The sequence below is a fragment of the Oncorhynchus nerka genome, linkage group LG7, assembly GCF_034236695.1.
Source record: "Oncorhynchus nerka isolate Pitt River linkage group LG7, Oner_Uvic_2.0, whole genome shotgun sequence".
NCBI lineage: Eukaryota > Metazoa > Chordata > Actinopteri > Salmoniformes > Salmonidae > Oncorhynchus > Oncorhynchus nerka.
The window spans coordinates 75,695,747-75,719,009 of NC_088402.1; the positions used below are offsets into that span (position 1 = coordinate 75,695,747).

General features: G+C 53.9%; 1 protein-coding gene across 1 annotated transcript in view; it reads left to right on the plus strand.

Annotated features, from left to right (window-relative positions):
- The window catches only part of LOC115125041 (plexin-A2-like), a 522,986-nt gene that overhangs the window by 437,973 nt on the left and 61,750 nt on the right, over positions 1-23,263 (plus strand). Inside the window, exons 18-22 of the mRNA XM_065020830.1 lie at positions 2,781-3,020; positions 3,272-3,415; positions 3,936-4,170; positions 7,542-7,684; positions 8,467-8,735. Coding sequence (XP_064876902.1) covers positions 2,781-3,020; positions 3,272-3,415; positions 3,936-4,170; positions 7,542-7,684; positions 8,467-8,735 — 1,031 coding nt within the window. The remainder of the gene's footprint in view (positions 1-2,780; positions 3,021-3,271; positions 3,416-3,935; positions 4,171-7,541; positions 7,685-8,466; positions 8,736-23,263) is intronic.

The window sequence follows — 23,263 nt, forward strand, 5'->3', positions numbered from 1 at the left end:
CCCTTTCTCTCTCTCTCTCTCTCTCTCTCTCTCTCTCTCTCTCTCTCTCTCTCCCCTTCTCTCACCCCCTCTCTCTCTCCTTCCTTTTCTCTCTCTCTCTCCTTCCTTTTCTCTCTCCCCACTCTCCTTCCCCATCTCTCTCTCCCCCTATCTCTCCTTCCCTTTCTCTCTCCCTCCTTCCCTTTCTCTCTCTCTCCTTCCCCCCTCTCTCTCTCCTTCCCCTCTCTCTCTACTTCCTCTCTCTCTCTACTTCCTTTTCTCTCTCTCTCTCCTTCCTTTTCTCTCTCTCTCTCTCTCTCTCCCCTATCTCCTTCCCTTTCTCTCTCTCAACCCGTTCTCTCTCCTTCCCTCCTCTCTTTCCCTCCTCTCTCTTTCCCTCCCCCTCTCTCTTTCCCTCCCTCTCTCTTTCCCTCCCTCTCTGTCTCCCCTCTCTCTCTGTCTCCCCCTCTCTCTCTCTCTCTCTCCTACCCCCTCTCTCTCCTTCCCCCTCTCTCTCCTTCCCTTTCTCTCTCTCTCCTTCCCCCTCTCTCTCTCTCCTTCTCTCTCTCTCTCTACTTCCTTTTCTCTCTCTCTCTCCTTCCCTTTCTCTCTCTCTCCAACCCGTTCTCTCTCCTTCCCTCCTTCCTTTCTCTCTCTCTCTTGCTCTCTCACTCGCTCTTTCTTGCTCTCTCACTCGCTCTCTCTCGCTCTCTCTCTCTCATTCCCTTCTCTCTCTCTCATTCCCTTCTCTCTCTCTCTCATTCCCGTCTCTCTCTCTATCCCCTCCACCTCTCTCTCATTCCCTTCTCTCTCTCTCTCTCTCTCTCTCTCTCCCCCTTCTCTCTTTCCTCTCTCTCTCCTTCCCCTCTCTCTTTCTCCCCACTCTCTCTCTCTCTCTCTCTCTCTCTCTCTCTCCCCTTCTCTCTTCCGCTCTCTCTCTCCATCCCCTCTCTCTCCCCACTCTCTCTCTCCTTCCCCTCTCTGTCTCTCTGTCTCCCCCCTTCTCTCCCCCTCTCTCGCTCTCTCCCCCTTCTCTCTCCCCTCTCTCTCTCTCTCCCCCCCTTCTCTCCCCCACTCTCCTTCCCTTTCTCTCTCTCTCTCTCTCTCTCTCTCTCTCTCTCTCTCTCTCTCTCCCCTTCTCTCACCCCCTCTCTCTCTCCTTCCTTTTCTCTCTCTCTCTCCTTCCTTTTCTCTCTCCCACTCTCCTTCCCCATCTCTCTCTCCCCCCTATCTCTCCTTCCCTTTCTCTCCCTCCTTCCCTTTCTCTCTCTCTCCTTCCCCCCTCTCTCTCTCTCCTTCCCTCTCTCTCTACTTCCTCTCTCTCTCTACTTCCTTTTCTCTCTCTCTCCTTCCTTTTCTCTCTCTCTCTCTCTCTCTCTCCCTATCTCCTTCCCTTTCTCTCTCTCAACCGTTCTCTCTCCTTCCCTCCTCTCTTTCCCTCCCTCTCTCTTTCCCTCCCTCTCTCTTTCCCTCCCTCTCTCTTTCCCTCCCTCTCTGTCTCCCCTCTCTCTCTGTCTCCCCCCCCTCTCTCTCTCTCTCTCCTACCCCCTCTCTCTCCTTCCCTTTCTCTCTCTCCTTCCCCCCTCTCTCTCTCTCCTTCTCTCTCTCTCTCTACTTCCTTTTCTCTCTCTCTCTCCTTCCCTTTCTCTCTCTCTCCAACATTCTCTCTCCTTCTCCTTCCTTCCTTTTCTCTCTCTCTCTTGCCCTCTCACTCGCTCTCTCTCGCTCTCTCACTCGCTCTCTCTCGCTCTCTCACTCTCTCTCTCACTCGCTCTCTCTCTCTCATTCCCTTCTCTCTCTCTCATTCCCTTCTCTCTCTCTCATTCCTTCTCTCTCTCTATCCCTCCACCTCTCTCTCATTCCCTTCTCTCTCTCTCTCTCTCTCATTCCCTTCTCTCTCTCTCTCATTCCTTCTCTCTCTCTCCCTCTCCCTCTCATTCCCTCTCCCTCTCATTCCCTCTCTCTCTCATTCCCTCTCACTCGCTCTCTCTCGCTCTCTCACTCGCTCTCTCTCGCTCTCTCACTCGCTCTCTCTCGCTCTCTCACTCACTCTCTCTCGCTCTCTCGCTCTCACTCGCTCTCTCTCTCTCTCCCTCCCTCCACCTCTCTCCCTCCCTCCACCTCTCTCTCATTCCCTTCTCTCTCTCTATCCCCTCCACCTCTCTCTCATTCCCTTGTCTCTCTCTCTCTCATTCCTTCTCTCTCTCTCCCTCTCCCTCTCATTCCCTCTCCCTCTCATTCCCTCTCCCTCTCATTCCCTCTACCTCTCATTCCCTCTACCTCTCATTCCCTCTCTCTCTCGCTCTCTCACTCGCTCTCTCTCGCTCTCTCTCGCTCTCTCACTCGCTCTCTCTCGCTCTCTCTCGCTCTCTCACTCTCTCTCTCACTCGCTCTCTCTCTCTCTCCCTCCCTCCACCTCTCTCTCCCTCCCTCCACCTCTCTCTCATTCCCTTCTCTCTCTCTATCCCCTCCACCTCTCTCTCATTCCCTTCTCTCTCTCTCTCTCATTCCTTCTCTCTCTCATTCCTTCTCTCTCTCTCTCTCTCCCTCTCATTCCCTCTCCCTCTCATTCCCTCTCCCTCTCATTCCCTCTCCCTCTCATTCCCTCTCATTCCCTCTCCCTCTCATTCCCTCTCCCTCTCATTCCCTCTCGCTCTCTCTCCCTCCCTCCACTTCTCTCTCCCCCCTCCACCTCTCTCTCCCCCTCCACCACTCTCTCTCCCTCTCTCTCTCTCTCTCCACCTCTCTCTCTCCCTCTCTCTCTCGCTCTCTCTCTCTCTCACTCTCTCTCTCTCTCGCAGATGTGTAAGGTTCTGAATAGCACCAGTATGAGTTGCGTTGCTCCGTCCCTGGTGGCAGAGTACCATCCAGGCCTGGACACTGTCAAACATGCTGATGAGTTTGGCTTTATCTTCAACAACGTCCAGACTCTGCTAGTCTATAACAACACCAACTTCCTCTACTACCCCAACCCATACTTTGAACCTCTCAGCACCAATGGTGTCCTGGAGCAGAAGCCTGGCTCGCCCATCATTCTCAAGGTATGGGACCTTACTGAGATTGTAATCAATCAATCAAATGGATGGATAAAGCTCTGTAAAGGACAGCACTTAGATAGCAACCCAGACTAGACCCGGACTAGACCTAGCTTGTAGAAACCAAGAGAGGGTTTAGGTGTGTGTCATCATTACTGCACCATAACAACCAATGATTATTTTTGAGGGGCTTCATATTACCTTAGTTGAGCTTTGCTATGTTTCTCCCTCCTTATCCCCCTCCTCTCCCCCCACAGGGCAAAAACCTGGTGCCCCCTGCCTCAGGGGGGGTGAAGCTCAACTACACTGTACTGATTGGGGAGACCCCCTGCTCAGTCACTGTGTCTGAGACCCAGCTGCTGTGTGAGCCCCCCAACCTCACGGGCCAGTACAAAGTCATGGTACCTCAATCAGTCTGTCCAAGTACACACACAACAACACAGAAACACACACTGAAACAGACACTGACAAACACACACACACAGACGCACACCATCTCCTCCTGTCTCTCTTTTCTGTCTCTGTGTGTCAGAGTGTCTGTGATTTATTTTCCATAACGTTTGACCTGTAAACTCCATTATTTTTGCACTTGTGGTTGTTCATTCAGCTGAGAGAAACAGGTCAAAGACACGGCAGTGTAACTGGGCTCTGGCTGTCAAAAGGTTCTGCAAGAATCCACTGCAATTATTTCTACCAGTCTTCTCACTTATTGAGTTCAAGCCCCCAGAACTTCACTCTTCACTGTCCTCCATGTCGGGGTGTCTGGGTGTCTGGGTGGGTGTGTCTATGCACACTGTGTCTGTGTGCTGTATGGGTTTATTTAACTGAATTGAACTGTGTGTGTGTGTGTGCCTGTGTGTTTATGTGTGTGTGTTTGCATGTGTGTGTTTAATATACTGTGTGTGTGTGTGTATATATCAGGTCCAGGTGGGCGGTCTCCACGTATCTCCAGGGGCGGTTCACATCCTGTCAGACAGCCTGCTCACCCTTCCCGCCATCGTTTCCATCGCCGCCGGCGGAGGCCTTCTCCTTATCATCGTCATCCTCGTCCTCATCGCATACAAACGCAAGTCGCGGGAGAATGACCTCACCCTGAAGCGCCTGCAGATGCAGATGGACAACCTGGAGTCCCGGGTCGCCCTGGAGTGCAAGGAAGGTGAGTAACACTTTATTTAGATAACAAATTAACCACAGACTATTAGTTGGCTATCAGTAACATTGAAATGCATCTAGGGAAACATCCACAGACATTCAGCAAATAAACCACATACTATTAGTTGCAACCCTAACCCTAACCTGTGATGACATGACTTTGTTGCTGATGGAGGATAAGGATATAGGCTAGTGTACATGATTAGCGACTCTGGCCTGAACTGACCCCCCCCCCGCCAGGTTTTGGTTTTTGCCTAGCACTACACAGTCTAGACCAGGGTTAGTTTGTGTAGTGCTAGGCAAAAACCAAAACCTGGCGGGGGGGGGGGGGGAGGTCAGTTCAGGCCAGAGTCGCTAATCATGTACACTAGCCTATATCCTTATCCTCCATCAGCAACAAAGTCATGTCATCACAGGTACAGAAACTTAAATCAGTCTCTCAAAATGTCTGTGAAGAGTTAAGCAATTATGTTTGGTCCTCTTCTGCTCTACATAGCTATTTTGAGACACTTTGATTCCAGTTTCCTTGTAGGGTTTAAGACTGAGCTAGCTAGCTGGGCTCCACTAAGGCATGTTATAATCACATGAAAGACACACATTGATGCTTCTGTGTAATAAGTAAATAACTGGTGGTATGTGTTGTATAATGTAATACAAGTTATTGTGAATCTGGGTTAGTGAGTCAGGTTTTGTCTGACAGACACACAGTCTCTGCTGTTTAGTTTACCCTGTTTTTGATGCTGATCGTGGCACACTAAATGCACATGGTGCTTGTCTATCGCTAACACACACTGGCTTACACACACTGACTTACACACACTGACTTACACACACTGATTTACACACACTGGCTCACACACACTGACTTACACACACTGACTTACACACACTGACTTACACACACTGGCTTACACACACTGGCTTACACACACTGACTTACACACACTGGCTCACACACACTGGCTCACACACACTGACTCACACACACTGGCTCACACACACTGACTCACACACACTGGCTTACACACACTGGCTTACACACACTGGCTTACACACACTGACTTACACACACTGGCTCACACACACTGGCTCACACACACTGGCTCACACACACTGGCTCACACACACTGGCTCACACACACTGACTCACACACACTGACTCACACACACTGGCTTACACACACTGGCTCACACACACTGGCTCACACACACTGACTTACACACACTGGCTTACACACACTGGCTTACACACACTGGCTCACACACACTGGCTCACACACACTGACTCACACACACTGGCTCACACACACTGACTTACACACACTGGCTTACACACACTGGCTCACACACACTGGCTCACACACACTGGCTCACACACACTGACTTACACACACTGGCTCACACACACTGGCTTACACACACTGGCTTACACACACTGGCTTACACACACTGGCTTACACACACTGACTTACACACACTGGCTCACACACACTGACTTACACACACTGGCTTACACACACTGGCTTACACACAATGTTCTCCTATGAACACGTCTGTAATGGCATATCGGGGCGGCAGCGTAGCCTAGTGGTTAGAGTGTTGGACTAGCAACCGGAAGGTTGCAAGTTCAAACCCCCGAGCTGACAAGGTACAAATCTGTCGTTCTGCCCCTGAACAGGCAGTTAACCCACTGTTCCTAGGCCGTCATTGAAAATAAGAATTTGTTCTTAACTGACTTGCCTAGTTAATAAAGGCATATATATAAAAAATGGCATATCATCTTTATTTCATGCTGGCATTTTGTGTGTGTGTGGCATGTGTGTTTCAGTCTGTGTGTGTGTGGCATGTGTGTTTCAGTCTGTGTGTGTGTGGCAGTGTCTGTTTCAGTTTGTTGTAAAGGCATGGCCTCATTTGAGATTTTTAGGCAGGCCTCGTTAAAGCCTAATAAATCTGTGTTAGTGCTGAGCTCTGCTGCCCTACACACACACACACACACACACACACACACACACACACACACACACCCCTGGTAGGCCATAGTACAGACAGGGCACGCTTCTGTTCACTGCACCAGCTGACCTCTGAACCTTGGGCCCAGAGGAAGAACAGGCAAGTTACTGTATGTAATTCCCTCCAGCTAGCCTGAAGACAGCTTTACCACTCAGAATTACAGCACATAGAATAACTCTAACATACAGAATTACAGCAAATAGAATAACTCTAACATACAGAATTACAGCATATAGAATAACTCTAACATACAGAATTACAGCATATAGAATAACTCTAACATACAGAATTACAACATATAGAATAACTCCAAAATACAGAATTACAGCACATAGAATAACAACAGCATATAGAATAACTCTAACATACAGAATTACAGCACATAGAATAACTCTAACATACAGAAATACAGCACATAGAATAACTCTAACATACAGAAATACAGCACGTAGAATAACTCTAACATACAGAATTACAAAGATAGGACATATAGAAGACATAGTATACTAGAAGGGTATATCCTCTAAATATCATTGTCTTGTTTCTCTGGGTTGTGTCAGGGCTGTGGCAGAGTAGATAGGTTCATAGTGAGGTCTGCTCTATGTCTGTTGTAGGGCCCAGCTGGGGGGTGTGAACAGAGCTGAGCAGCACACAGCTACATGGGGCTTATAGAGCTAAAGCCCTGGACACATACAGACAGACAGACAGACAGATACTCTAAGCAGACACACACACACAGGCGAGGAGGCACACCTAAGGGTCATGTTTTAAACAGCATCTGCGTTCAGGAAGAGTGTAGTGCACCGAGGGTGGATTTCGAGGGGCAGCTAGGTACCTGGGTTCCCCTCCAGGGGTGTATGCCTGGGCCCTGGGCTGGGCTAGCAGGGGTGCTGGGGAGCAGGCTGTAGGCATGGGGGAGATATGACTGTGATTGGCTGTAGAGAGGCTAAGGGGACACCCGCAGGGCAGAGCAAGGCCCGGCAGGACTCAGTCAGGAAGGGACCAATTAACCAGCTCTCACCTGCAGCCCCTAACAGCAGGGAACACACCGGAGCTCAGATACTGTACAGTACAGCCAACTTACTGGCCACCAGAGGGGTGTGTGTGTGTGTGTGTGTGTGTGTGTGTGTGTGTGTGTGTGTGTGTGTGTGTGTGTGTGTGTGTGTGTGTGTGTGTGTGTGTGTGTGTGTGTGTGTGTGTGTGTGTGTGTGGGAGGAGGGAGGGAGGGAGGGGGTCACCATAGCTAGTGGGCGTACATACTAATACATGGAGATCAATGGTTTCAAGTAAACCAGCAGGTCTGAAATCAGTTGATCCATACTAACAGTGCGGTTCATTTCTCCTCTCTCTACCAACCTCCTCCAGCTTTTGCTGAGCTGCAGACGGACATCAACGAGCTGACCAGTGATCTGGACAGAGCTGGTATCCCCCACCTGGACTACCGGACCTACGCCATGAGAGTCCTTTTCCCTGGCATCGAGGACCACCCTGTTCTCAGAGAACTGGAGGTAGGGAGAGAGAGAGATGGAGAGAAAAAGTAGACAAAGAAAAGTATGGAGGGGGAATGGGAGAGGCAAAGAGAAATGAGGAAAGGAGAGACAGAGTGAGGAAAAGGAGAGTGAGAGAGAGCTTCCACACCACCCCTGCAGCATGCCCTCCATAAGCACCACAGTGCCAGGGGGAGACTGACACTCGTATGTCGTTCTGCCTCTCTGGCCTCTCTCTCTCTCACACACACACACACACACACACACACACGCAGGTCCCAGTACAGTATCCCGACGTGCGTCTATTTCACCCACCAGCGCGTCCTTCATCAGGAGTAATGAAGTGGGTAATGTCCTGTTCGCTGGCAGCCCTGGGACCTCCTCTACTTGGGACAGACTGACTGAAACACACTCCACAGAGTCCCTTTAATACTCTGCTATTCTTTATAGGGGAGTACAGGGTGGGTGTGAGTTGCTGGATGAGTTGACTTATTAGGGTACATGGGTAACAGGACAGGCTTATTAGGGTCAGCCTGTTGACTGTATGAGGGTGATATGGTGTGATAGTGAGGAGTTGTTCAGGGAGGAATAAAGGCCCAATAGGAACATCAGAAAGTACTGTATGCTAGCGACTCACAATGCCCCTTTATGATCAACTGAGCGTAAGAAAAGCAGTAGTGCAGTTCTGTCACGTATGGAACAATCTGGGTGTGTATGAAGTTGTTTAAAGTAGAACTCAACACAGAAACCATGTGTTGTCATGTGGCATGTTAACCCTTTGTATCCTGTCCTGTATGTCCTAGGTGTCAGGTAACGGCCAGCTGAGCACAGAGAAGGCTCTGAAACTTTTCGCTCAGCTCATCAACAACAAGGTGTTTCTGCTAACCTTCATCAGAACTCTGGAGCTCCAACGCTCCTTCTCCATGCGTGACCGCGGCAACGTGGCGTCTCTCATCATGACTGCGCTGCAGGGCAAACTGGAGTACGCCACCGATGTGCTCAAACACCTGCTCTCTGACCTCATCGACAAGAACCTGGAGAGCAAGAACCACCCCAAGTTGCTGCTGCGCAGGTAAGAGACATACAGTTTCATACACGTGTACATGTACACACACATACATAAACGTTTACACTTTCACACACACAGATGCATTATGCATGTATGCACAGACACACACATCTATGCACACACATGCAGTATGAGCACATATGCTGTGGGCAGAATGGAAGGGGAAGCAGAGATAGTGGAGGTGGAAAACAGTGGGAGGATGTTGTTAATAGATAGATGTAGTGTGGATCAGAGAGGTGCATTCTACCACTTGTATTGATTCCATTCATCAAAAGTCGTAATATGTCATATGTAATATGTACTTCATTTACAATTGAATTTCTAGCAACAAGTACTTGTTTTCTCTCTCTCTCTCTCTCTCTCTCTCTCTCTCTCTCTCTCTCTCTCTCTCTCTCGATACTAAACAAAAGTAAATATTACACTCACAAAAGTTCCAAAAGAACAAAGACATTACAAATGTCATATTATTTGCAAATAGTTAAAGTACAAAGGTGAAAATAAATCAACTTAAATATGGGTTGTATTTACAATGGTGTTTGTTCTTCACTGGTTGACCTTTTCTTGTGGCAACAGGTCACAAATGTTGCTGCTGTGATGCACACTGTGTTATTTCACCCAGTAGATATGGGAGTTTATCAAAATTGGGTTTGTTTTTGAATTCTTTGTGGGTCTGTTTAATCTGAGGGAAATATATGTCTCTAATATGGTCATACATTGGGCAGGAAGTTAGGATGTGCAGCTCAGTTTCCACCTCGTTTTTTGGGCAGTGTGCACATAGCCTGTCTTCTCTCAATAGCAAGGCTATGCTCACTGAGTCAGTTACAGTGGTCTGTCTCTCTCTCTCTCCCCCCCACCCCAATCTCAATCAGTCTGAGAGTACACAACTGTACCACTGTCAGTCTCACTTATCCACTGAGCTCTGGCTCCTCATCAAACATTCAGCAGTAGCTTCTACATTACTTTTCTCTTTCTGTCTCCTGTCTCCTATCTAGATTGTTTTCGACAGGACTCAGGGCCATGTATTATATCTTTAAATATAGAGTCCTCTTACTCTTTTACTAGAGTAAAGGCTGCCATATTTGTATCGTTTTATAGGCGTATGGATGGGTTAGCAGGGGACCAGCAGAACTGTCCCAGTCCGCCTTAACCCCATCTCCAGAGGAGAAAAGAGATAGGCAACAAGCAGAGCAGAGGAGAGAGACGACAGATAGACAGAGGAGAGATGAGAGACTACAAGCAGAGAGAGGAGTAGAGATAGGCAACAAGCAGAGCAGAGGAGAGAGACGACAGATAGAGGAGAGATGAGAGACTACAAGCAGAGAGAGGAGAAAAGAGATAGGCAACAAGCAGAGCAGAGGAGAGAGACGACATATAGACAGAGGAGAGATGAGAGAGACTACAAGCAGAGAGAGGGGTAAAGAGATAGGCAACAAGCAGAGCAGAGGAGAGAGACGACAGATAGACAGAGGAGAGATGAGAGACTACAAGCAGTCCAGTCATCCATACCACACAGATAGTGTTCACCCCAAATGGTACCCTATTTCCTACATAGTGCACTACTTTTGGCCAGAGCCCTAGCGAAGTGTAGATAAAATGTTTGATCTCCAAAAGTGTGTCCTAAATGTCACCCTATTTCCTATATAGTGTGTGGCTTTTGACCATGTTGTGCACTTTGTAGGGAATAGGGTGCCATTTGGGACTTATGCTATATGGAGGCCCAGTATCTGAGGCAGCAGGAGGAGCAGTAGTTCTGTAGTAGTGTGTGACCATGTAGTTATTACTGACCGCCATGGCCCCGGACCTGGTTTACACGGTCAGAGAACGCCACCACACATGGGTCATTTATGTAACCTTTATTTAACTAGTCAGTTCAGAACACATTCCTATATGACGGCCTACCTGTGGGGACGGGGAATTTAAAACAATAACATATGAATATAGGACTAAACATATACCACGACAAAACACAACACTACATAAAGAGAGACCTAAGATAATAACATAGTAGCAGCACAACATAACAACAACATGGTAGCAACACAACATGGTAGCAACACACCATAACAACAACGTGGTAGCAGCACAACATAACAACAACATGGTAGCAACACAACATGGTAGCAACACAACATAACAACAACATGGTAGCAACACAACATGGTAACAACACAACATGGTAGCAACACAACATGGTAGCATGGTAGAAACACAACATGGTAGCAGCACAACATGGTAGCAACACAACATGGTAGCAACACAACATGGTAGAAGCACAACATGGTAGAAACACAACATGGTAGCAGCACAACATGGTAGCAACACAACATAACAACAACATGGTAGCAACACAACATGGAAGCAACACAACATGGTACAAACATTATTGGGCACAGACAACAGCACAACGGGCAAGAAGTAGATAACAATACATCACACAAAGCAGCCACAACTGACAGTAAGAGTTTCCATGATTGAGTCTTTGAATGAAAAGATTGAGATAAAACTGTCCAGTTTGAGTGTTTGTTGCAGTTCGTTCCAGTCGCTAGCTGCAGTGCACTGAAAAGAGGAGCGACCCAGGGATGTATGTGCTTTGGGGACCTTTAACAGAATGTGACTGGCAGAACGGGTGTTGTATGTGGAGGATGAGGGCTGCAGTAGATATCTCAGATAGGGGGGACTGAGGCCTAAGAGGGTTTTCTAAATAAGCATCAACCAGTTTTGCGACAGGTATACAGAGATGACCAGTTTACAGAGGAGTATAGAGTGCAGTGATGTGTCCTATAAGGAGCATTGGTGGCAAATCTGATGGCCGAATGGTAAAGAACATCTAGCCGCTCGAGAGCTCCCTTACCTGCTGATCTATAAATGATGTCTCTGTAATCTAGCATGGGTAGGATGGTCATCTGAATCAGGGTTTAAAGGGTTAGTTTGGAAGCTGGGGTGAAAGAGGAGCATTTACTATAGAGGAAACTAAGTCTAGATTTAACTTTAGCCTTCAGCTTTGATATGTGCTGAGAGAAGGACAGTGTACTGTCTAGCCATACTCCCAAGTACTTGTATGAGGTGACTACCTCAAGCCCTCAACCCTCAGAGGTAGAAATCGCACCTGTGGGGAGAGGGGCATCCTTCTTACCAAACCAGATTACTTTGTTTTGGAGGTGTTCAGAACAAGGTCAAGGATGGAGAAAGCTTGTTGCACACTAAGAAAGCTTTGTTGGAGAGCATTTAACACAAAATCCGGGGAGATGCCAGCTGAGTGTAAGACTGTATCATCTGCATTTAAATGGATGAGAGAGCTTCCTACTGCCTGAGCTATGTTGTTGATGTAAATTGAGAAGAGTGTGGGGCCTAGGATTGAGCCTTGGGGTATTCTCTTGGTGACAGGCACTGGCTGCGACAGCAGATTTTCTGACTTTATACACTGCACTCTTTGAGAGAGGTAGTTCGCAAAACAGGCCAAAGACCCCTCAGGGACACAAATATTAATTAGCTGGCCCACAAGAATGGAATGGTCTACCGTATCAAAAGCTTTGGCCAATTCAATAAAAATAGCAGCACAATATTGCTTAGAATCAAGGGCAATGGTGACATCACTGAGGACCTTTAAGGTTGTAGTGATATATCCATAACCTGAGCGGAAACCAGATTGCATACCAGAGAGAATACTATAGACATCAAGAAAGCCAGTCAGTCGATTATTGACAAGTTTTTCCAACACTTTTGAGAAACAGGGCAAAATATAAACAGGCCTATAACAGTTAGGATCAGCTTGATCTCCCCCTTTAAATAAAGTACACACAGGAAGTTACCTAGGGCACTTAACCTCCGACTTCCTGGATCTCCAGCTTTCTGGTGCTGTCTTATCCATATTGCATCTTACAGAGGTATACCATGGTGGATTGAGAGTGCACTGGTTGACAAGGCCCGCTCTTAATGAATGGCTCTATCTGCTGCCCATGCATACACGCACACACACACACACACACACACACACACACACACACACACACAAACACGCACACACTCACACACACACACACACACACACACACACACACACACACACACACACTCACGCACACTCACGCACACACACACACACACACACACACACACACACACATACATACATAACACGGACCTGTAGATATATATGGTTGACCTCTGAAAGAATAACCCTTACAACAGGGACTTAAACATGTAAACATAGCTGTCTCGATCTTATAGTGGCTTTCAGTCCTGAAATCCTGTATGTGAAACATATTTAAAGATATATGTAAGCCAAATGTCTTCTTCTCTGCATGGCTCTGTCCATATAGTTTAGCAGGGTATACAGGGTATGTAGTATTGAGGTACTTGACACTGGAAAACATATAGTACACATATGCATATTAGTGCTCGGAATTTCCAGGGACTTCACGATACTATCACGAAATTAGGGCTGAGGGGGCTGGGGTCCGGGAACGAGGAGGGTTAAGGAGGCTGGGGGCCCGGGAACGAGCAGGGCTGAGGCGGCTGGGGTCCGGGGATGAGCAGCACTGAAGGGGCTGGGGGCACGGAGATGAGCAGCGCTGAAGGGGCTGGGGGCACGGAGATGAGCAGCGCTGAAGGGGCTGGGGGCACGAAGATGAGCAGCGCTGATAGGGGATGGGGGCACGGGGATGAGCAGCGCTGAAGGGGCTGGGGGCACGGAGATGAGCAGCGCTGATAGGGATGGGGGCACGGGGAGGAGCAGCGCTGAAGGAGCTGGGGGCACGGGGATGAGCAGCGCTGAAGGGGCTGGGGGCACGGAGATGAGCAGCGCTGAAGGGGCTGGGGGCACGGGGATGAGCAGCGCTGATAGGGCTGGGGGACACGGGGATGAGCAGCGCTGAAGGGGCTGGGGGCACGGAGATGAGCAGCGCTGAAGGGGCTGGGGGCACGGAGATGAGCAGCACTGAAGGGGCTGGGGGCACGGGATGAGCAGCACTGAAGGGGCTGGGGGCACGGGATGAGCAGCGCTGAAGGGGCTGGGGGCACGGGGATGAGCAGCACTGAAGGGGCTGGGGGCATGGGGATGAGCAGCGCTGAAGGGGCTGGGGGCACAGGGATGAGCAGCGCTGAAGGGGCTGGGGACCCGGGAAGAGCAGCGCTGAAGGGGCTGGGGGCATGGGGATGAGCAGCGCTGAAGGGGCTGGGGGCACGGGGATGAGCAGCGCTGAAGGGGCTGGGGGCACGGGGATGAGCAGCGCTGAAGGGGCTGGGGGCACGGAGATGAGCAGCGCTGAAGGGGCTGGGGGCCCGGGATGAGCAGCGCTGAAGGGGCTGGGGGCACGGAGATGAGCATCGCTGAAGGGGCTGGGGCACGGAGATGAGCAGCGCTGAAGGGGCTGGGGGAACACGGAGATGAGCAGCGCTGAAGGGGCTGGGGGCCCGGGATGAGCAGCGCTGATAGGGCTGGGGGCACGGGGATGAGCAGCGCTGAAGGGGCTGGGGCCTGGGGATGAGCAGCGCTGAAGGGGTTGGGGGCACGGAGATGAGCAGCGCTGAAGGGGCTGGGGGCACGGAGATGAGCAGCGCTGAAGGGGCTGGGGGCACGGGGATGAGCAGCGCTGATAGGGCTGGGGAACGGGATGAGCAGCGCTGATAGGGCTGGGGGCACGGGGATGAGCAGCGCTGAAGGGGCTGGGGGCACGAGGATGAGCAGCGCTGAAGGGGCTGGGGGGCCGGGATGAGCTGCGCTGAAGGGGCTGGGGGCCCGGGATGAGCAGCGCTGAAGGGGCTGGGGGCACGGGGATGAGCAGCGCTGAAGGGGCTGGGGGCACGGGGATGAGCAGCGCTGAAGGGGCTGGGGCCTGGGGATGAGCAGCGCTGAAGGGGCTGGGGGCACGGAGATGAGCAGCGCTGAAGGGGCTGGGGGCACGGAGATGAGCAGCGCTGAAGGGGCTGGGGGCATGGGGATGAGCAGCGCTGAAGGGGCTGGGGGCACGGGGATGAGCAGCGCTGAAGGGGCTGGGGGCACGGAGATGAGCAGCGCTGAAGGGGCTGGGGGCCCGGGGATGAGCAGCGCTGAAGGGGCTGGGGGCACGGAGATGAGCATCGCTGAAGGGGCTGGGGGCACGGAGATGAGCAGCGCTGAAGGGGCTGGGGGCACGGAGATGAGCAGCGCTGAAGGGGCTGGGGGCCCGGGATGAGCAGCGCTGATAGGGCTGGGGCACGGGGATGAGCAGCGCTGAAGGGGCTGGGGGCCTGGGGATGAGCAGCGCTGAAGGGGTTGGGGGCACGGAGATGAGCAGCGCTGAAGGGGCTGGGGCACGGAGATGAGCAGCGCTGAAGGGGCTGGGGGCACGGGATGAGCAGCGCTGATAGGGCTGGGGGAACGGGATGAGCAGCGCTGATAGGGCTGGGGGCACGGGGATGAGCAGCGCTGAAGGGGCTGGGGGCACGAGGATGAGCAGCGCTGAAGGGGCTGGGGGCCCGGGATGAGCTGCGCTGAAGGGGCTGGGGGCCCGGGATGAGCAGCGCTGAAGGGGCTGGGGGCACGGGGATGAGCAGCGCTGAAGGGGCTGGGGGCACGGGGATGAGCAGCGCTGAAGGGGCTGGGGGCCTGGGGATGAGCAGCGCTGAAGGGGCTGGGGGCACGGAGATGAGCAGCGCTGAAGGGGCTGGGGGCACGGAGATGAGCAGCGCTGAAGGGGCTGGGGGCACGGGGATGAGCAGCGCTGATAGGGCTGGGGAACGGGGATGAGCAGCGCTGAAGGGGCTGGGGGTCCGGGATGAGCAGCGCTGAAGGGGCTGGGGGCACGGAGATGAGCAGCGCTGAAGGGGCTGGGGGCATGGGGATGAGCAGCGCTGAAGGGGCTGGGGGCATGGGGATGAGCAGCGCTGAAGGGGCTGGGGGCACAGGGATGAGCAGCACTGAAGGGGCTGGGGGCCCGGGATGAGCTGCGCTGAAGGGGCTGGGGGCCCGGGATGAGCAGCGCTGAAGGGGCTGGGGGCACGGAGATGAGCAGCGCTGAAGGGGCTGGGGGCATGGGGATGAGCAGCGCTGAAGGGGCTGGGGGCATGGGGATGAGCAGCGCTGAAGGGGCTGGGGGCACAGGGATGAGCAGCACTGAAGGGGCTGGGGGCATGGGGATGAGCAGCGCTGAAGGGGCTGGGGGCACAGGGATGAGCAGCGCTGAAGGGGCTGGGGACCCGGGGAAGAGCAGCGCTGAAGGGGCTGGGGGCATGGGGATGAGCAGCGCTGAAGGGGCTGGGGGCACGGGGATGAGCAGCGCTGAAGGGGCTGGGGGCCTGGGGATGAGCAGCGCTGAAGGGGCTGGGGGCCTGGGGATGAGCAGCGCTGAAGGGGCTGGGGGCACGGAGATGAGCAGCGCTGAAGGGGCTGGGGGCACGGAGATGAGCAGCGCTGAAGGGGCTGGGGGCACGGGGATGAGCAGCGCTGATAGGGCTGGGGGAACGGGGATGAGCAGCGCTGAAGGGCTGGGGGCACGAGGATGAGCTGCGCTGAAGGGGCTGGGGGCCCGGGATGAGCAGCGCTGAAGGGGCTGGGGGCACGGAGATGAGCAGCGCTGAAGGGGCTGGGGCATGGGGATGAGCAGCGCTGAAGGGGCTGGGGGCATGGGGATGAGCAGCGCTGAAGGGGCTGGGGGCACAGGGATGAGCAGCACTGAAGGGGCTGGGGGCCCGGGATGAGCTGCGCTGAAGGGGCTGGGGGCCCGGGGATGAGCAGCGCTGAAGGGGCTGGGGGCACGGAGATGAGCAGCGCTGAAGGGGCTGGGGGCATGGGGATGAGCAGCGCTGAAGGGGCTGGGGGCATGGGGATGAGCAGCGCTGAAGGGGCTGGGGGCACAGGGATGAGCAGCACTGAAGGGGCTGGGGGCACGGGGATGAGCAGCGCTGAAGGGGCTGGGGGCACGGGGATGAGCAGCGCTGAAGGGGCTGGGGACCCGGGGAAGAGCAGCGCTGAAGGGGCTGGGGGCATGGGGATGAGCAGCGCTGAAGGGGCTGGGGGCATGGGGATGAGCAGCGCTGAAGGGGCTGGGGGCACGGGGATGAGCAGCGCTGAAGGGGCTGGGGGCACGGGGATGAGCAGCGCTGAAGGGGCTGGGGGCACGGAGATGAGCAGCGCTGAAGGGGCTGGGGGCCCGGGATGAGCAGCGCTGAAGGGGCTGGGGGCACGGAGATGAGCAGCGCTGAAGGGGCTGGGGGCACGGAGATGAGCAGCGCTGAAGGGGCTGGGGGCCCGGGGATGAGCAGCGCTGATAGGGCTGGGGGCACGGGGATGAGCAGCGCTGAAGGGGCTGGGGGCCTGGGGATGAGCAGCGCTGAAGGGGTTGGGGGCACGGAGATGAGCAGCGCTGAAGGGGCTGGGGGCACGGAGATGAGCAGCGCTGAAGGGGCTGGGGGCACGGGGATGAGCAGCGCTGATAGGGCTGGGGGAACGGGGATGAGCAGCGCTGATAGGGCTGGGGGCACGGGGATGAGCAGCGCTGAAGGGGCTGGGGGCACGAGGATGAGCAGCGCTGAAGGGGCTGGGGGCCGGGGATGAGCTGCGCTGAAGGGGCTGGGGGGCCCGGGATGAGCAGCGCTGAAGGGGCTGGGGGCACGGGATGAGCAGCGCTGAAGGGGCTGGGGGCACGGGATGAGCAGCGCTGAAGGGGCTGGGGGCCTGGGGATGAGCAGCGCTGAAGGGGCTGGGGGCACGGAGATGAGCAGCGCTGAAGGGGCTGGGGCACGGAGATGAGCAGCGCTGAAGGGGCTGGGGGCACGGGGATGAGCAGCGCTGATAGGGCTGGGGGAACGGGGATGAGCAGCGCTGAAGGGGCTGGGGGCACGAGGATGAGCAGCGCTGAAGGGGCTGGGGGCCCGGGATGAGCTGCGCTGAAGGGGCTGGGGGCCCGGGGATGAGCAGCGCTGAAGGGGCTGGGGGCACGGGGATGAGCAGCGCTGAAGGGGCTGGGGGCACGGAGATGAGCAGCGCTGAAGGGGCTGGGGGCCCGGGGATGAGCAGCGCTGAAGGGGCTGGGGGCACGGGGATGAGCAGCGCTGAAGGGGCTGGGGGCCCGGGGATGAGCAGCGCTGAAGGGGCTGGGGGCACGGGGATGAGCAGCGCTGAAGGGGCTGGGGGCCCGGGGATGAGCTGCGCTGAAGGGGCTGGGGGCCCGGGGATGAGCAGCGCTGAAGGGGCTGGGGGCACGGGGATGAGCAGCGCTGAAGGGGCTGGGGGCACGGAGATGAGCAGCGCTGAAGGGGCTGGGGGCCCGGGATGAGCAGCGCTGAAGGGGCTGGGGGCACGGGGATGAGCAGCGCTGAAGGGGCTGGGGGCCCGGGATGAGCTGCGCTGAAGGGGCTGGGGACCCGGGGATGAGCAGCGCTGAAGGGGCTGGGGGCACGGGGATGAGCAGCGCTGAAGGGGCTGGGGGCACGGAGATGAGCAGCGCTGAAGGGGCTGGGGGCCCGGGATGAGCAGCGCTGAAGGGGCTGGGGGCACGGAGATGAGCAGCGCTGAAGGGGCTGGGGGCACGGAGATGAGCAGCGCTGAAGGGGCTGGGGGCACGGAGATGAGCAACGCTGAAGGGGCTGGGGGCCCGGGGATGAGCAGCGCTGATAGGGCTGGGGGCACGGGGATGAGCAGCGCTGATAGGGCTGGGGGCACGGGGATGAGCAGCGCTGAAGGGGCTGGGGGCACGGGATGAGCAGCGCTGATAGGGCTGGGGGCCCGGGGATGAGCAGCGCTGAAGGGGCTGGGGGCACGGAGATGAGCAGCGCTGAAGGGGCTGGGGGCACGGAGATGAGCAGCGCTGAAGGGGCTGGGGGCACGGGGATGAGCAGCGCTGATAGGGCTGGGGGAACGGGGATGAGCAGCGCTGATAGGGCTGGGGGCACGGGATGAGCAGCGCTGAAGGGGCTGGGGGCACGAGGATGAGCAGCGCTGAAGGGGCTGGGGGCACGGGGATGAGCAGCGCTGAAGGGGCTGGGGGCACGGGATGAGCAGCGCTGAAGGGGCTGGGGGCCCGGGATGAGCAACGCTGAAGTGGCTGGGGGCCCTGGGATGAGCAGCGCTGAAGGGGCTGGGGACACGGAGATGAGCAGCGCTGAAGGGGCTGGGGGCACGGGGATGAGCAGCGCTGAAGGGGCTGGGGGCACGGGGATGAGCAGCGCTGATAGGGCTGAGGGCACGGGGATGAGCAGCGCTGAAGAGGCTGGGGGCACGGGGATGAGCAACGCTGAAGGGGCTGGGGGCACGGGGATGAGCAGCGCTGAAGAGGCTGGGGGCACGGGGATGAGCAACGCTGAAGGGGCTGGGGGCACGGGGATGAGCAGCGCTGAAGGGGCTGGGGGAACGGGATGAGCAACGCTGAAGGGGCTGGGGGCACGGAGATGAGCAGCGCTGAAGGGGCTGGGGGCACGGGGATGAGCAGCGCTGAAGGGGCTGGGGGCACGGAGATGAGCAGCGCTGATAGGCCTGGGGGCACGGGGATGAGCAGCGCTGATAGGGCTGGGGGCACGGAGATGAGCAGCGCTGAAAGGGCTGGGGGCACGGAGGATGAGGAGGACTGAGGGGACAGTTGTAGGATCTCATGGGGCTGCTCCATTACTGACTGGGACCTTCATTATTGAGGCTGTCTCAAGCAGAGAGCTCCATTGAGAAGAAGAACTGCCACGCTAGCTAGTGCCCCATCACACCACAGAGAGTGGGTGAGGGAGAGGATAGGGAGATGGGGAGAAGGGGGAGAGAGGGAGTAGAAGGGTGAGAGGGAGGGAGAACAGAGAGGAGGATGGAGAAGAGAGTTGAACTCGGACGGAGAGCCTTGACTTTATGTCTACTGTGATCTACTGTGATCTACTGGGATCTACTGGGATCTACTGGGATCTTGTATGCAGTGGCGGATTTAGGCATAGGCGACATGGGCAGCCACCCAGGACAGCATCTTGCTGGTGGGCTGCATGGGGCCCCTGCACAAATCAAAATGGTGACATTTGCGTGATCGGTTTTCTATCGCTCATTTGCACGTCACGTCAATGATATCATGTCACCATGTTGGACTGTGGGTCAATTAACCTGGTTGGAGTGGGCGTCCTGATTCTAGTTTGTGAGCTAGGCAGGCTGCTGCCTGGGAAGGTCTCCCACTCAGAGGTACGAGATGGGGAGGGGGCGGGGGTAGGTTGACCTCAGGTCTCCTACTCAGAGGTACGAGATGGGGAGGAGGCGGGGGTAGGTTGACCTCAGGTCTCCCACTCAGAGGTATGAGATGGGGAGGGGGCGGGGGTAGGTTGACCTCAGGTCTCCCACTCAGAGGTACGAGATGGGGAGGAGGCGGGGGTAGGTTGACCTCAGGTCTCCCACTCAGAGGTACGAGATGGGGCGGGGGTAAGTTGCCCGAGATAGAGGGTGCGGGGAATCTATCAAATAGCACACCTCTAACTTTATTCAGTACTAATGCAATTAGTTGTGCAATTTAATTTGTGTTTCTTGTTTGAAGTGCAAAAGTGTAATAATCAGGTTCTCTTCTTTATGAGTGTATTATTCTATTTGTGTTATATAGGATTTGTGCAATTTAGTTTTACTTGTGTTATTTGTTTTTTGTTAGCAATAGGGTAATAGTGTAATAATTAGATTCTCATTTTTATTTGTATTTATATACTACAATTTGTAGTAGTATATAAAATGAATGGTGCTTTTTTGTGTTGGGTGGGGTGGCTGAAGGGGGGTTGCCCAGGGAGCCATACAAGCTAGTGGGGCGGCTGAAGGGGGTTTGCCCAGGGAGCCATACAAGCTAGTGGGGCGGCTGAAGGGGTTTGCCCAGGGAGCCATACAAGCTAGTGGGGCGGCTGAAGGGGGTTTGCCCAGGGAGCCATACAAGCTAGTGGGGTGGCTGAAGGGGGTTTGCCCAGGAGCCATACAAGCTAGTGGGGTGGCTGAAGGGGTTTGCCCAGGGAGCCATACAAGCTAGTGGGGTGGCTGAAGGGGGGTTTGCCCAGGGAGCCATACAAGCTAGTGGGGTGGCTGAAGGGGGCTTGCCCAGGAGCCATACAAGCTAGTGGGGTGGCTGAAGGGGGGTTTGCCCAGGAGCCATACAAGCTAGTGGGGCGGCTGAAGGGGTTTGCCCAGGAGCCATACAAGCTAGTGGGGTGGCTGAAGGGGGTTTGCCCAGGGAGCCATACAAGCTAGTGGGGTGGCTGAAGGGGGTTGCCCAGGAGCCATACAAGCTAGTGGGGCGGCTGAAGGGGGGGTTTGCCCAGGGAGCCATACAAGCTAGTGGGGCGGCTGAAGGGGGGGTTTGCCCAGGGAGCCATACAAGCTAGTGGGGTGGCTGAAGGGGGGGTTTGCCCAGGGAGCCATACAAGCTAGAACCGTCACTGCTTGTATGAAAAGCGTTTCTGGGTTATTAACAAGGTGCATTAGACATGCAGCACGCATGCTCACGCCGTAATTAACATTTAGTCTGCTCTCTGTGTCTCTCACAACTCTCTCTCTTTCATCACACGTCTGCTTTAAGACCAGCTTCACATCAAAAGGTTCATCATTTACTTACTGATGGTATTTCACTACTTTATCTATTCTTTGTAGATGTATAAATGATTATATGCACACTGTTCAAACAATCAAGTATAAGCTAACCTTATACTTGACCTGTAACGACAATTTATAATCCTATAATAGCATGTATTGAGTTTAAGAATGGGCTACTGAATCCTTCTAGAAATGTCTCTCAGGGAAAGAAAGAGCAGGAGCAGAATCTCATTGAGGGAAACTGCATAATACCCCTGAGGGCAGCGTGAGCTGGGTGTAAAAACAAACCATGTTGTATATTATGGGAAAAGTTAACAGAATGGCACACACACACACACACGCACGCACGCACGCACACACGCACACACACGCGCACGCACGCACGCATTGACTCCTGTCTTGGGTTATATTATGAGTATAATGAGGGCTGCCCGAGGCATTGCAGTTTATATGTTATTAGAATTTCCCAGCAGTTCAGACTAGAATCTATATTTCAGTCAGTAACCTCTACAACATCCTATTAGATCATATAGCCTGTATAGAACATACACTGAGTATACAAAACATTAGGAACACCTGTTCTTTCCATGACATCGACCGACCAGGTGAATCCAGGTGAAAGTTATGAACCCTTATTGATGTCACTTGTTATATTCACTTCAATCAGTGTAGATGAAGGGAAGGAGACAGGTTAAAGTTAAATGTGTTAAGATTTTTAAGAGGGTGAATGGGCAAGACAAAACTTGTAAGTGCCTTTGAACGGGGTATGGTAGTAAGTGCCTTTGAACGGGGTATGGTAGTAGGTGCCTTTGAACGGGGTATGGTAGTAAGTGCCTTTGAACGGGGTATGGTAGTAGGTGCCTTTGAACGGGGTATGGTAGTAAGTGCCTTTGAACGGGGTATGGTAGTAAGTGCCTTTGAACGGGGTATGGTAGTAAGTGCCTTTGAACGGGGTATGGTAGTAGGTGCCTTTGAACGGGGTATGGTAGTAAGTGCCTTTGAACGGGGTATGGTAGTAAGTGCCTTTGAACGGGGTATGGTAGTAAGTGCCTTTGAACGGGGTATGGTAGTAGGTGCCTTTGAACGGGGTATGGTAGTAGGTGCCTTTGAACGGGGTATGGTAGTAAGTGCCTTTGAACAGGGTATGGTAGTAGGTGCCTTTGAACGGGGTATGGTAGTAAGAGCCTTTGAACTGGGTATGGTAGTAGGTGCCTTTGAACTGGGTATGGTAGTAAGTGCCTTTGAACTGGGTATGGTAGTAGGTGCCTTTGAACTGGGTATGGTAGTAAGTGCCTTTGAACTGGGTATGGTAGTAAGTGCCTTTGAACGGGGTATGGTAGTAAGTGCCTTTGAACTGGGTATGGTAGTAGGTGCCGTTGAACGGGGTATGGTAGTAGGTGCCTTTGAACGGGGTATGGTGGTAAGTGCCTTTGAACGGGGTATGGTAGTAGGTGCCTTTGAACGGGATATGGTAGTAAGTGCCTTTGAACTGGGTATGGTAGTAGGTGCCTTTAAACGGGGTATGGTAGTAAGTGCCTTTGAATGGGGTATGGTAGTAAGTGCCTTTGAACTGGGTATGGTAGTAGATGCCTTTGAACGGGGTATGGTAGTAAGTGCCTTTGAACTGGGTATGGTAGTAGGTGCCTTTGAACGGGGTATGGTAGTAAGTGCCTTTGAACGGGGTATGGTAGTAGGTGCCTTTGAACGGGGTATGGTTGTAGGTGCCTTTGAACGGGGTATGGTAGTAAGTGCCTTTGAACGGGGTATGGTAGTAGGTGCCATTGAACGGGGTATGGTAGTAAGTGCCTTTGAACGGGGTATGGTAGTAAGTGCCTTTGAACGGGGTATGGTGGTAAGTGCCTTTGAACGGGTATGGTAGTAAGTGCCTTTGAACGGGGTATGGTAGTAAGTGCCTTTGAACGGGTATGGTAGTAAGTGCCTTTGAACGGGTATGGTAGTAGGTGCCTTTGAACGGGGTATGGTAGTAGGTGCCTTTGAACGGGTATGGTAGTAAGTGCCTTTGAACGGGTAT